Source organism: Peromyscus eremicus, chromosome 2 (genome assembly GCF_949786415.1).
Source record: "Peromyscus eremicus chromosome 2, PerEre_H2_v1, whole genome shotgun sequence".
Taxonomy (NCBI): domain Eukaryota; kingdom Metazoa; phylum Chordata; class Mammalia; order Rodentia; family Cricetidae; genus Peromyscus; species Peromyscus eremicus.
Window position 1 is genome coordinate 63,333,265 of NC_081417.1, and position 12,009 is coordinate 63,345,273.

Here is a 12,009-nt window from a genome sequence, read left to right on the forward strand (position 1 = left end):
CCATCTCCACTTCCTGCGTGTGTGCCACATACCCAGTGTTATGTGACGCTAGGGACTGAATCCAGTGCCTCATGCATACGAGGCAAATAACTGAGCTCTAGCCCTGGCTCTTTTGGGGAGAGGTGTGTCTTGAATCAGGGCCTTGGTATGTAACTCAGGCTTGCCTCCAACCCAATATCCTCCTGCCTCAGCTAAGATTATCAGCATGCACTACCACCTCACCACTGCCTGTTAATTACGTCCCATTTTTAATTTTTTGTTTACTTTTTTGTTTTGAAACAGGGTCTCATGTAACCCAGGGTAGTTTTGAACTCAACATGTAGGTGAAGATGACCTTGAATAGAATTCTGATCCTTTGGCCTCTATTTCTCAACTGCTAGAATTCAGGCTTACACCATCCCTGGTTGATGCAGAAATGGGGCCCAAACATAGAGGTTCTTGCCTGTTAGGCAAACACTCTATTAACCGAGCTGCATTCCCAGCACCCAAAAGTTGTCTTAAAACAGATATCCCCAGCCAGAAGGTGTGAGGAGCTAGTGAAGCCTTCACTAGCCAGCAACATCTCAGGCTAACCTAGAGGGACATGTGTCTCATCATTTCTCTCCTTCTCCTTTCAGAAGAAAGAATTCTGCAGGCCAACAATAGAGAATTCAACTCTCTTTTTGACTATCCGGTAAGTCTGCCTGCCAATGACTATTTCAGAAGTGGTTGGTGTTCTGAACATTCTCCTTTTGAGGGGAAGGAAGACTTTGTTATTGATGCATAAACGACAGCCTAAATACCAACTTGAGCCCCCCTGTAATACAAGGTGCAACGAAAGCCCAGAAGGCAAAATTAACCCAATCCTTCCCTCGGGAGAGTATGTCTCGGATTCTGTATTCTGTGTAACGCCCAGAAAAGAAGTCTTCTGGTTTTCATACAAATACTCCCACGGTTCTCCTGTGTCGCTTAGACGTCAGCACATGTACATCGGCTCCGTTTGCTCAATAGCAGTGCTGTTTCCCATTTTACTGATGAACCTTAGCTCACGTAGCCGGCCTCTGTGGGTGAACATTTACAGTGTCTCCAGTATTTTCCTATGGTAAATGGTGCTAGGTGAACTTCATTAGTGTATCAGTGGGCACGTCTGTGTGTAAATATTACGAGCTTTCTGGAAGTGAATTGCCTAGGCCTAAAGGGACACACATTTAAAAAACGAAAAACCTGTGACACATTTTTCCAGCTTGCCTTCTGAAAAGATTATATCCATTTACATGTTCACCCACCATAGGAAGCCTCTCATTTCTTATTTCTGCCAAACCAATTTTGATTTTTGGTTTTTTTCTGAGGTAGGGGTCTCTCGGTAGCCCAAGCTGGCTTCCGATTGGCTAGCTTTCTAGCACACCCTGGGGCTTCGGCCTTGCAGTTTCTAGGCCTGGGTTAAGCTACTTACTATCAGTTCCTTCCATCTCTGCCAGCTCTTAGATGAAAAACGACATTTCTTACCCATACTTTCCAATTTTTTAGTGAAATTAATCATCTTTTTTGTTAATTAGCCTTTTGTATTTTTTAAAACTACCTATTAATGATTTGCCCGATTTCCTGTTTGATTTTTCATTTTTCACTTATTTGTTTATGAAGTAATTCATAACATAGCAAACATTTTATAAAATCGTGTTTCAGCTCCCGTCTTTGTTCACATCTGCTCCCTTGTGGGTTAGTTTCTCATACACTCATTGGTGCCTTCATACAGAAAGGAAATATGGGCCGGACGGTGGTGGTGCACGCCTTTAATCCCAGTGCTCTGAAGGCAGAGCCAGGTGGATCTCTGTGAGTTCAAGGCCAGCCTGGTCTACAGAGTGAGTTCCAGGACAGGCACCAAAACTACACAGAGAAACCCTGTCTCTAAAAACCAAAAAGAAAAACAAAAGGAAATATGAGTGTCCATAAGGAAATATGAGCATATATTCTTTTTTCTATATTTTTACACTATCTGGATCTTAATATTTTTCAGAGTCCTAATTTCATAATAGCTTTCTACTTTTTCTCTTTTCAGTTATTTAGGATTTCCTCTTCATATCTAGCTTTAAACGACCCTTTGGGTCATCTCCAGCCTCAGTCACAAACGGTGCTTTGCCTTCCTTGGTTTGGCAAAGAAAGAAGGCCAGCCTTGAACTGAAAATCCGTCTCTCTCAGACCCCCCAAGTGCTAGAATTACAGGCATGTAACACCACTTCAAAGAGTATCTTACATGTTGTTTCCTACATAGACACACACACACACACACACACACACACACACACACACACACACAAAGTCATGCGTACATATAACTCTCAGTATATCAAGACTACATAACCATATGTATTGGTGGTTCCTGCAGGATATTAATTTATGACTTCTGAGTTAGAGGTTCTGGGTAGTAACCATGGTACAGTGTGGCAGTGGGAGCAGACTTTCCCTTTCTCTGTACAGAACACAAAGCAGTGAGATACAGGAAAACTAGCTTTGGATATCATACAGACCTAAATGTGATTATTGCTGTGCCCCTTACTCACCTTGAAGCATTATACAGTTGTTTAATGTCTCTGATCTTTAGTTCATTCATCTATAAAATGAATGTGGTAACATTCACCTTATATGATGGATATGAATTTCAATACAGTTATACAGATGTTAGTTCTCTTTCTTCATAACTGTGACCCTGTCTCATTCACCTCTGTATTCATAGTTCCTGCCACAGGTTTAATATATAGCTACGTTCAATAATTATATCCTGAGTATTGAGGGAACAAACAGACCAACCAGTTTTGAGCTAGCTTCCTGGTTCTTCCACTTGTGTTTGCTTTTTGTTATTATTGTTTTTGTATTTTACCTATAGGACAATACCATCAAGACCTCAAAATATAATTTGTTTAACTTCCTGCCCATGAACCTGTTTGAACAGTTCCAGAGACTTGCAAATGCTTATTTCCTTATTTTGCTGTTCTTACAGGTATGGCCTCCTAAGGCATTTTCAGTGTTTTCTTATCTTCTCTGGGGTCAGGTCATGTGATCAGTACCTAGACTGGAAGATACACTCTTATTTGACATTGACAGATGGATGGCTGGGGCCTTTGACAGTTCCCTAGCACAGCAGAAGGCAGGGTTATCCGTGTGAAGCAAGCCTCTGTATGAAGGAGACAAAAGGAAGGAGTCCCATAGAGCGGGAGCTCCTTCATTGTGACTGTATAGCCACAGTTCAGCTTGACCATAAGAGAACAGATTCTTCACCCCAGCTCTAACTACAGTCCTATTCCTCTGTGATAGGAGTTGACACATACCAAGGGAAGAGAATGGTATAGAATATAAGAGAGCCAGCACAGGGGGAGGGATCTATGTAGGGTAGCCTCATATTGAGAGAAGGGGACAGACTGTCTCACCCTCCCTTGTACTGAAAATGTGGGAGAATACATGGTCTTCCCATGCCCACTGTTTTCAAATCATTTTAGTTTTATGTATGTGTGCCTACATGCACGTTTATGTACCATATGCATGCCTGGTACATACAGAAGAGGCCATCAGAACCCCTAGAATTGGAATTAAAGATGGTTGGTGCTGGGAATTGAACTTGAATCCTCTGGAAGAGCATCCAGTGCTTTTGACCATGGAGCCATCTCTCTATCCTTGCCATGTAACTGTAAACACTCTACCTTCCAATACCTTTCATTATTGGAGAAGAAATGACTCTTTCCTATTAGTACTAAGGTAGAGACATTCACAACATGTAAGTGGCAACTTACAGCCTTTTCTTCATCTTTTGGGAAATGTTTAATTTAGCAATGCAGGGAGGTTATAACAAGTGAAGAGTAACTATAAACTTTTGGTTTATAATAATAAACCCAGAGAGGTAAAAATGATGGTGAGGGCAAGAAATTTGGGGAAGTGTGTTATTCTTTAGGATTCCTGACCTAAGATCTCTCTATTTCCTTCTCAAAGTTGATTCCTCAGATCTCTTCCCTGGCATGGTACACAACTGTGATACCCCTGATCGTGGTGCTATCCATAACAGGCGTGAAAGATGCCATCGATGATGTGGTGAAGTAGCTTCCGGGGCTTCCCACACTATACCTAGTAATTGGGCTGTGGGCAAGAAGACTTCCAGAGCTACCTTGTGCCAAGAAATAATAAATAGATGTTTCTCATACTTGTTCCCTTATCTATCCCGGAGGTTATATCATGTCCACAAGCCCATGACTCTGCTTGGTCCCTGCTTGGCCAGAAAGGGGCTTTTTTTCTGCTCCACCACTGTTAGCCCTTCCTCCAGACTTCCTTCCCTCTCTTCTCAGTAACCCAGCCCTGACCCCTTAACTTTGTCTGGCTTTGCTGGTACCTTTCTTTATCTGGCCCTCCTCCCACTTCACACCCCTTCCCCCTTCCCCTCTATCCCCGTTCCTTCCTTTTTCTGTTCCTTCTTGCTTCTCTCCCTCCACATTCCCCTTCTCTCCAGCGTTCTTTATATTTCCCTTTCCAAATGCTACTTCTGTGTGGCATGCACAGCTAGGAGCCCTGTGATGCCATCAGAGACCCACTCCTTTCTTGGCCTTGGAAAGAGAAACTGGCCTGTCACAGCCAGTGCTAATTGGAAGGGGTCAGCCTGGATCTGAAACCTGCAGGTGGGGTTTGGGAAGCCAGCCCTGCAGTGTCTTCAAAGAGGCCTGATTTTGTCAAGACACGTTATGGACCAGAGTTGAAGAGTATGACATTTCCTACTCTTTTTAACTCTGTAAAATATAGGCTTAGCACATGCAGTGGCTTAAATTTCAGTCACAACCCAGATAAACAAACTGAGCTGTATAAACCCATTTTAACTCAGAACAGCATACATTCCCTGGTACCGTCTCCTTATAGTGAGAACTGAAAACTCAACTCGCCAACATAAGGCAACCCAGCCATTTCTGGTTCAGAACTCGGTCTCTTTAGATTAAATGTTGGGAGAACCTTGAAGCATGGAAAACTGAGTATTCTGCCTTCCCCGCCCCTTCCCAGTCCTGGAAGAACCCCACTTGAAGGGGTGGTTCTTGTGAATCCTGTCACTGGGCATGTGCTGTATGTGTTCTCTTGTTGCCTCTGAATATCGGCCCTTTACTCTGCACATCTGCTGAAATGCTTCTGTGTGTCCCGGGATCTTTGTACAGAAAGAACTCCCTAGTGCTGTATGGCCTGCACCCTGTCCTCTTAGCTCTGGGTGGAGTCATTTGTCTTCACGCTCCTAGGCTGTATATCTATCTATCTATCTATCTATCTATCTATCTATCTATCTATCTATCTATCTAAATACATATATATATATATACATATATATACATATATATATAATGTCTCACAAAGGTTGTGTCTCTTTCTTTCCCCTGAGCTCTCTTTATACCTCCTTCTTAGCCCGGTTTTAATGGGGGGGGGGGGGGCTTTGGGATATGGAAGAGGGGGATCACAAACAAGAACCGTAGTGGGCACTATTTTAAACTTTTAAATTGTACATGCAGTCTTCCACGTGTCTATTTCCTGAACATTTTCTGTGTGATTTTAGAAAAGACACCAAAGTGACAAGCAAGTCAACAACCGCTCTGTTTTGGTGCTGGTGAATGGCAGGTATGTTCTCTTAGGAAAGCCAGTTTAGGTAGGAACAGTCCTAAAATTTGATGCGGTCGGTACTTTAAAAAGGTAATTCAGGACAGTGAAAAGAGCCTCATGTTAAACTTTAAAAGAATCTGTTTCTGTTTAATTGAAATCTTTCTTTTTGGGGTGCTGGGGATCAAATCTAAGACCTCATGTATGCTAGGAAAATGTTCTAAGAATTTGCCTGTAGATGTGCTCTAGCATGCCCAGAACTTGCCGTATTAACTGAGATCTCTCTGGACGTCTTTCCTATAAAATGGAAATAATATTCTCTGTCTTAGAATATGCCTGAGAAAATAAAAATGAAATAATATATCCAAGCAATTGACACATTATAGCATGAAATTAATATGCCAGTGATTATGGTCAGAGTGGTTAGCCTCTAGACTTTGGCCTTTAGGACGTGAAGGATTCTGATGTGGTTCACTGACTAGTCTACTGTAGCCTTCTGTCCAGTGTGACGACCAACGATAGCGCTTGCCTTGACTCTGGCTGTGCTATGGCGGACATGTTCCTACACAAGGCAAAATGTGAAAGCTACTCTAAGAGGTATGGCAAGCTAATAGAGCCACATCTGACAGAGCGATTAAGGACACCTTCCAGGGAGGTTCAAAGAGTCAGAACGATTGAGAAGTTAGAATTGTGTGGAAGAAGAGTGATCAGTGTGAGCGGAAACATGATGAGGGAGAATGCAGACGTGACAGAGTCACGATTACAGCCCGGCCTCTGTCACAGTGGCCTTGCCCATACTACACACCTGCTGTCTTTATCAGATCATCCAGTTACCCACGCTTTGGGACATCTAACCCCTCGGTTTATTGTGTTGCTGACTCTTAACCAGAGTGGACTGCTTCCTCGAGTGTTTTAATGGCCGGAAGTTCTGGAGACACCAAATAGGTGGTTTACTGTTGAAAAGGGGAAGGATGGCAGTTTGAAAAAGACAAAACTCGGTGTATTGGAAACTGACCAAATACATTTAGTCAGATGAACTCCCTCGGATAGCTCAAGTACTTAGGTTGTACAAGACTTTTGGAGAGGAATTTGTCACAGAGCGAGTTTAAGAGTTATCCAGAAGCCCTGGTTAAGCCTTGTGAGCAGTCATAGTCAACTTAATTTAATACGTATAGGGAAGCTCATCACAAAATGGCTGCTTTCTAGAAAGCAACTGGAAAGAAAGCTAGAAGAGGTGAGTCTGTGGCCAGGGCTCCAGAGACAACAGCTGTTGGCAAGCTGCGACTTTTGTTTTGGTGGTTTGGGGATTTTTTTGTTTTTGTTTTTCAGACAGGGTTTCACTCTATAGTCAGGCTGTTCTAGAATTCACTCGGTAACCCAAACTAGGCTCCAACCCATGGCAGTCCTCCTGCCTCAGCCACCACACCCTGCTCTTTTGCTACCTCCCAGCAACCCCTAGCCCTCCAGATCAAGTTGTACGAACTGACTTAACAGCAAGCGGCTTGTTATTTAGGCTGCCTTTTCACGAATGGTGTTGTCCTTTGAAGATCTTGGCTTTAGGAGAAGCTCTGAGGCCTCTCAAGATCCTAAGTCTGTTCTTGCCGCAATAGAGGGAGAAACTGAAACTCAGAGGAAGGGTTATTAAAATGGACAATCCCTCGCCTGTCCAGAGCGAGAGCAACATCAGAGCATGCTTACTGTTCTGGTTTCACCCTTTTGTTTCCTGGCTCTTTTACTTCAAGGGCAGTCGTGCTTTGTCTTATCCAGTGTTTCTAAGTATTTGCAGTATGAAAAGGACAGGATGTTTATGAACTCTGGGAGGTACCGCTCAGTGGGACTGTCTTCCTCTTTACCTAATCTGGCCTCCATTGTTATTATAATATCCAGGAATACATTTGTAATAGTTTGACAGCTCCTTATACAATAAAATAACAGCTTTTCAGGTCTCCAGGAGAAGGTAGAATCTTATAACCCTGCTTTTTCTTCATTTCTCTTTGGTGAAAATCCTGCCTAGAGAACCCTTGAAAGTAAATGTCAAACCAAGATAAATTTTTACAAATTAAAAAAAAAATTCAGATGTCTTTTCCACAGCTTATTTCTACTCTTCAGTTCTACCAGAAAAATCCCTAAAACAAAGAGTAAATTTATAGTAAATAATTTTTAAATAAAATAAACATGACATTTTCTGGAAAGAAGTGGTCTTTCTGGAAAGTGTTCTGGGAAAAGTTATGTCTTCGTGTATCTGGTAAAGTACTGTATGTGACAAGCCTGCATTGGAAATGAAATGGAGGATGGGTATGCCCTCTCTTCCCCTGCTCTTTGGGTACTTGGCATAATAGAATTGTTCAAAGGGGCTGGCCATGTTTCCAAATGCATTCGCACATGGGAGTGGGTATGCATATATCTATGTCCTTTATCAGAGAGGAAGTGACTTATGAGTACTGTTGGAAAACTGGAGTACAAAAGAGGGGGACAAGGGAAGAGAGCTAGTATTGCTGTTGAATCTGCTCATATTGCCAGGCTCCTTTTATAGGAAATGAGGATTTGAAGGGTCAAAGGTAACCCAATGAGAGAACAAAATAAAATTAGTAAAGCCACATGATGGAATACATTTTAGCTTTTTAATAAAAGGATGAACCACATCTATAGATGTCCTCCAAGTTATGTTATTAAATGAAAAATGAAGAAAGTAAGGTATCTGCTGTTTAACTTTATTTTTTGAGACAAGGCCTCACTGTGTAAACCTTGGCTGGCCTGGAACTCACTATGTAGAACAGGCTGGCCTTGAACTCACCCAAATTCTCCTGCCTCTGCCTCACAGATACTGGGATTAAAAACTTTACTGTGTAGCTTTGAAGTATATGTGTTATAGAAGATTCTATGAGTTGATATTTTCTAGGAAAGATTTTTTGTTGTTGTTGTTTTGTTTTTGTTTTTCTGTTTGTTTGTTTTTTGTTTTTCAAGACAGGGCTTTTCTATGTGTAGCCTTGGCTGGCCTCGAACCTGCTTTGTAGACCAGGCTGGCCTCGAACTCACAGAGATCTGCCTGCCTCTGCCTCCTGAGTGCTAGGATTAAAGATGTGTGCCACCACCACCTGGCTTCTAGGAAAATTTTTAAAATATAATGGCTGCCTTTGAAGAGGAAAGCTAATTGCTGGGGAAAGAGATGTGTCAAAAGAAACAGAGCTTGCTCTTGACTGCCCAAACGAATGTGGCCCTCCTGAGATGTGTCTTCATTCATCTTGGCCTTTTCTATTTCTTTTTGCTTTGTTTTGTCTAGTTGTCAAAACAGAATGTTGGGGAAACTCTGAGAGCAGAAATTCAAGGCCCATTTTCTTACAGGGTTCAGGAGGACAAATGGATGAATGTTCAAGTGGGAGACATAATAAAACTAGAAAACGATCACCCTGTCACAGTGAGTATCTCCTCTGGCCGTGCCTTCCTTTCCGTCCTTGAGTTGAGGGCGGGAGCCCTGCAGCAGGCTTGCCTCCACCCCTCTTGACAGCCTTCAGGGTCCTCACTTTGCCCTGGTGCCACCGGCTCCTCTGGCAGGAAGCTCATTCTTGTCCATCTCCTGTCACAGCTTCAGGTAAAATGAAGCAACTTTGAGAGACGTGCATGGTAGCAGTGACGGGTCACAGATAATGAGAGTAGCCAAGAGTCTGCCAAGTTCTTAGAGTGGACATCTGTTCCGGAGGGAGGGGCTGCTCTCCATCACACTGTAAGGCTAGGGGCCAGCCTTCGGTTCCTCTTCTCTGGCTTTTCTGATTACAGGCAGATATACTGTTACTCTCTAGCAGTGAGCCCTGCGGTCTGACATACATTGAAACAGCAGACCTGGATGGGTAAGTGTTTTCTCCTGGTACTGCAGTAAGAAAACCTAGCCACTTAGAGGGCAAGCATGATGCAGTGGACTAGTTTTATATTCAGGTGATGGTAGTAGTTTATGTGCCAGAAAACTTAAAGATATCCAAGTGAGAAAAGACAATAAGCCACAGCCTTGGAACCCTCAGGTCTAAGTCTGAGCTTGGGCAGCAATAATGAGCATCCATCAGGCACAGGATTGGAAAAATAAACCCCAAATTCTCTATCTCTAAACTGGGGTCAGTCTGCCCTCCCTGTCTATGAGTTCCATGCAATTCTTTAAGAATTGCAGACTGAAAATATTTGAAAAAAAAAGGTTCATCTGTACTGAATATGCACAGATTGTTTTTTCTCATCAGTATTCCCTAAAAATAAGATAGAACAGGTATTTACATAGCATTTACATTGTATGAAGAGAGTGTTTATTGGTTATATGCAAATGCTGGACCATTTTATAAAAGATAGCTGAGCAAATGATGGATTAGGGTGTTCATGTGGGGTCCTTGAACCAATTGCCTGAAGTCAGTGAGGGACACCTATATTGACTAGCATGAAAGAGAGTCATAGGATTGCAAAATTTCAGAATGGATTTACAACATTTCTAGGAGGCAATTTAAACAAAGAAGAATTGTGTCCTAAAAAGAAATTAAAGTGGACCTTTATTTACTCACAGTAAGCTAAGGTCTTACTTGGGAATATGGAGGCCATTTCAGAGACTTGTCTCATGGAGTTTTGTATCAGCCTACATTCCTCTTTGTGCCTGTGATAACCATTCTTGGCTGTCAACTTAACAACATCTGGAATGAACTAAAATCCAAGCATCTGGGTACACCTGTGAGGAAGAGGGATTTTTCTTAATTAAATCATTTGAGGAAGGAAAGTCAGCCTTTAATCCGAGCCACACCTGGTGGCAGCCTGTATAAAGGACGTGGAAGAAGGAATTGCTCCCCTTTGCCTGCTTACCCTCACTCCCAATTCTCTGGGATTGGAGCCTGCTTCTTTGGGATTCCAGTGTATACCGAAGACCACACAGTCAGCCTCATGCACTTGATCCTTGGACTTTCTGTTGGGAAACAGCCATTGTTGGACTAGTGGGACTACAGTGTGTCGGCCACTCTAATAAATCTGTTTCATATGTGTGTGTGTGTGTGTGTGTGTGTGTGTGTGTGTGTGTGTGTATTTTTCTCTCAGTTCTGTTCCTCTAAAGAGCCCTGACTAATACCTCATCCAAAAGCTTCTTGAAATCTATAGTTGTTACTATCTCTGTGCGTTCTTGTACCCAAAAATGGTTAATTGTGAACTTTCCATGGACCTTGTAAATATTTATGAACTCAGAACTATATTTCCTCAGAGGCACGAGCAGCTTCTCACCAGAACCTGCTCCATGTTCCTGAAGGAAGCAGATGCATGCCACCTCCGGGTTTCCCTCTAACTTTCCTAACAGCCACTCTGTGTTGGTTAGTCGAGGTGGCATGTTGTTGCAGGGTATGAGAGGAGGGTGTCAGGGAGTTATCTCTCCGCCTACTGCCCATGAGAACAAGGAGTAACTAGTGTGAGGTACTCCAACAACTCAAAACCTTAGCCCATATTCTGCTGGCAACATTTATTTTCTAAAACCTAATGAGAAGCACAAGCTGGCCCTGTGCTCTGGTTGTGTTTCTGTCCCATACATTTGATGAACCTGTGACCTTTCCTCTAGGGAAACCAACCTGAAAGTGAAGCAGGCCATCTCGGTTACCAGTGAAATGGAGGATAACCTGGAACTGCTGTCTGCCTTTGATGGTGAGCCGGGAAGTGGGCTGCCCGCCCACACCTTTGTTTAGCTAATCAGCAGAGGATCAGCTAAATAAAGTATGGCACATCCATACAGGAACTCTTTATAGTTCATTTTAAACAATATGCACGTTGATAATTTTGGACATGGGAAGAACAGACACAACATAATAGGGAAAATTATAGATTACAAAAGGCAGCATATGCATGTCACATGAACATGTTTGGGGAAATGTTTGCATTCGTGCATGGGATGAAAACCTTCTAGTATGTAATCAAAGGCTAATAACACTTTTCTCTAGACAATAAGCAGATGACAATGTTTCTCAAAAGCCTTTAATCCCAGCACTCTCTGAGCTTGGGGCCAGCCTCGTCTACATAGTGAGTTCCAGGCTAACCAGGGATACATAGTAAGGCCCTGTCTCAAAAAAAATTCTTGGTTATTTTAGCATGTTATAAATATTTACAAAGGAGATTCAGCAAGATGGCTCAGAGAATATTCCAAGCCTGAGTTTGATATCTGGGACCCACATGCTGGAAGGAGAGAACCAACTTCCACATGTTGCCCTCTGGTCCCCACATCCACCATTTGCATATGTTCCCGCCTCCTCTGACGTGCAAAGTAAATAAAGCCAATAAAATTAAAAAAATATTCACAAAGGATATATTTACTAATCAGGAAAAAGTCAACTATTTCTATTTTGGAAAAAAAATAGTAGGTTCACTTTAAAGTAATATTTTCATTTCTTCAGCTTCACTGCTGCTGATACAGTGCCTGTGACAGTT

At 42.5% G+C, this 12,009-nt stretch overlaps 1 protein-coding gene across 6 annotated transcripts in view; it reads left to right on the forward strand.

Annotated features, from left to right (window-relative positions):
• The window catches only part of LOC131903558 (phospholipid-transporting ATPase FetA), a 106,338-nt gene that overhangs the window by 43,281 nt on the left and 51,048 nt on the right, over positions 1-12,009 (forward strand). For 5 of the 6 annotated variants that reach the window (XM_059254196.1, XM_059254197.1, XM_059254199.1 and 2 more), the window contains 7 exons: positions 618-673; positions 2,861-2,974; positions 3,958-4,056; positions 5,546-5,607; positions 8,929-9,001; positions 9,361-9,431; positions 11,150-11,232. In XM_059254196.1, the coding sequence (XP_059110179.1) occupies positions 618-673; positions 2,861-2,974; positions 3,958-4,056; positions 5,546-5,607; positions 8,929-9,001; positions 9,361-9,431; positions 11,150-11,232 (558 nt within the window). Of the gene's footprint in view, positions 1-617; positions 674-2,860; positions 2,975-3,957; positions 4,057-5,545; positions 5,608-8,928; positions 9,002-9,360; positions 9,432-11,149; positions 11,233-12,009 lie in introns of those variants that run through there. The other variant, XM_059254201.1, reaches the window with a different exon arrangement.